Source organism: Carlito syrichta, unplaced genomic scaffold (genome assembly GCF_000164805.1).
Source record: "Carlito syrichta isolate Samal-C Ts95f unplaced genomic scaffold, Tarsius_syrichta-2.0.1 Scaffold303095, whole genome shotgun sequence".
Lineage (NCBI taxonomy): Eukaryota > Metazoa > Chordata > Mammalia > Primates > Tarsiidae > Carlito > Carlito syrichta.
In genome coordinates, this window is record NW_007247191.1 from 1 (window position 1) to 1260 (window position 1260).

Genomic DNA, 1260 nt, shown 5'->3' on the forward strand with positions numbered 1-1260 from the left:
AAGAGAGGAGAGAAGGAAATGGGGGGGGAGAGGGGGGAAGGGGGGCGAGGGCCCTATGGGAGTTCACTGTGTCACCCCTGCAAGCTTTCCCCAGGCTGAAAATTAAAAAAAAAAAGTTTGAAAGTCCAAGAAAAACAGTGAGATGGTGACAAGGACAGGACCGTCCTCAAAGCCTGGTCTCCATCAGAGAAAACCCAAGGGCTCCTCAGTGTCTGCGTGGCCACGCAGGCGCGCAGGTCCGGGTTGTGGATGTGTGTGTAGGCATGAGGATGTGTGCTGTGTGCGTGTGTGAGTGGGTGTGAGCACATGTAAGCGCGGGGTGCACTGGCGTGAGTGTGCGCTCAGCGTGCGCAGGTGTGCTCGCCATCATGCACGTGTACCCGGCTCCCACCCGGCTCAGCCCCCGGGCAGGCCGCCACGGAGTGGGATGGGCCCGCGGCTCCTACCTGTGCAGCCGAAGGCCACAGTGCCCACTGCCGCCAGGTTGATGGCGTAGGCCTGGTCCCGGGAGAAGAGCTGCAGCCACACGTCGCAGATGCTGATGAAGAGGAGCGGGCCCAAGGCTAAGAGGTAGCCTGTTGGGGAGAGGCCGGTGAGGGGGACCCGGCAGGGTGGGCAAACCCCTCTCCCCCCCTTCTGCTGAGTCAGGTCTGAGAGGCTCTCTCTGCCCTTCCTCAGTACTGGGAGGGCCAGGGATGCCTTGGAAGTCTAAGAAGTCTGGAAAGCTTCCTGGAGAAGGCAACACCGGAGGTTGCCATGGAGAGGACAGGGCAGGAAGAGCATGCTAGGCAAAGGGCAGAACTTGGGCAGGGCACAAGAGCCCCCAAAGGCAGGCATCATGCTGGCTTCCGTGGCTCCACTGCAAGCAGACCCTATTCTTTTTTGAAGGGAGGATTTGGCCGGGCTTGGTGGCTCAGCCTGTAATCCCAGCACATTGGGAAGCGAGATGAATGGATTTCCTGAGCCCGTGGGTTCGAAACCAGCCTGGGCAACTTGGTGAGACCTCATCTCTACAATAAATTTTTTAAAATTTGGCCGGGCTCGGTGGCTCAGCCTGTAATCCCGCGCCCTGGGAGGCCGAGGTGAGTGGATTGCCTGAGCCCGCGGGTCCGAGACCGGCCTGGACAACTTGGCGAGACCTCATCTCTACATAAATCAAAAAATCAACAGGGTGGTAGCGTGTGCCTGTAATTCCGGCTACTCGGAAGGCTGAGGCGGAAGGATCGCCGGAGCCCAGCAGGTCGAGGCTGAGGTGGCCAG

At 59.8% G+C, this 1260-nt stretch overlaps 1 protein-coding gene across 1 annotated transcript in view; it reads right to left on the bottom strand.

Moving 5' to 3' along the window:
- Positions 1-446: 446 nt before the first annotated feature.
- LOC103260004 overlaps positions 447-1260 on the bottom strand; it is a gene marked incomplete at its 3' end in the record, with an annotated part of 5317 nt that continues 4503 nt past the window's right edge. Inside the window, exon 3 of the mRNA XM_021712121.1 lies at positions 447-538. Within this exon, the coding sequence (XP_021567796.1) occupies positions 447-538 (92 nt within the window). The remainder of the gene's footprint in view (positions 539-1260) is intronic.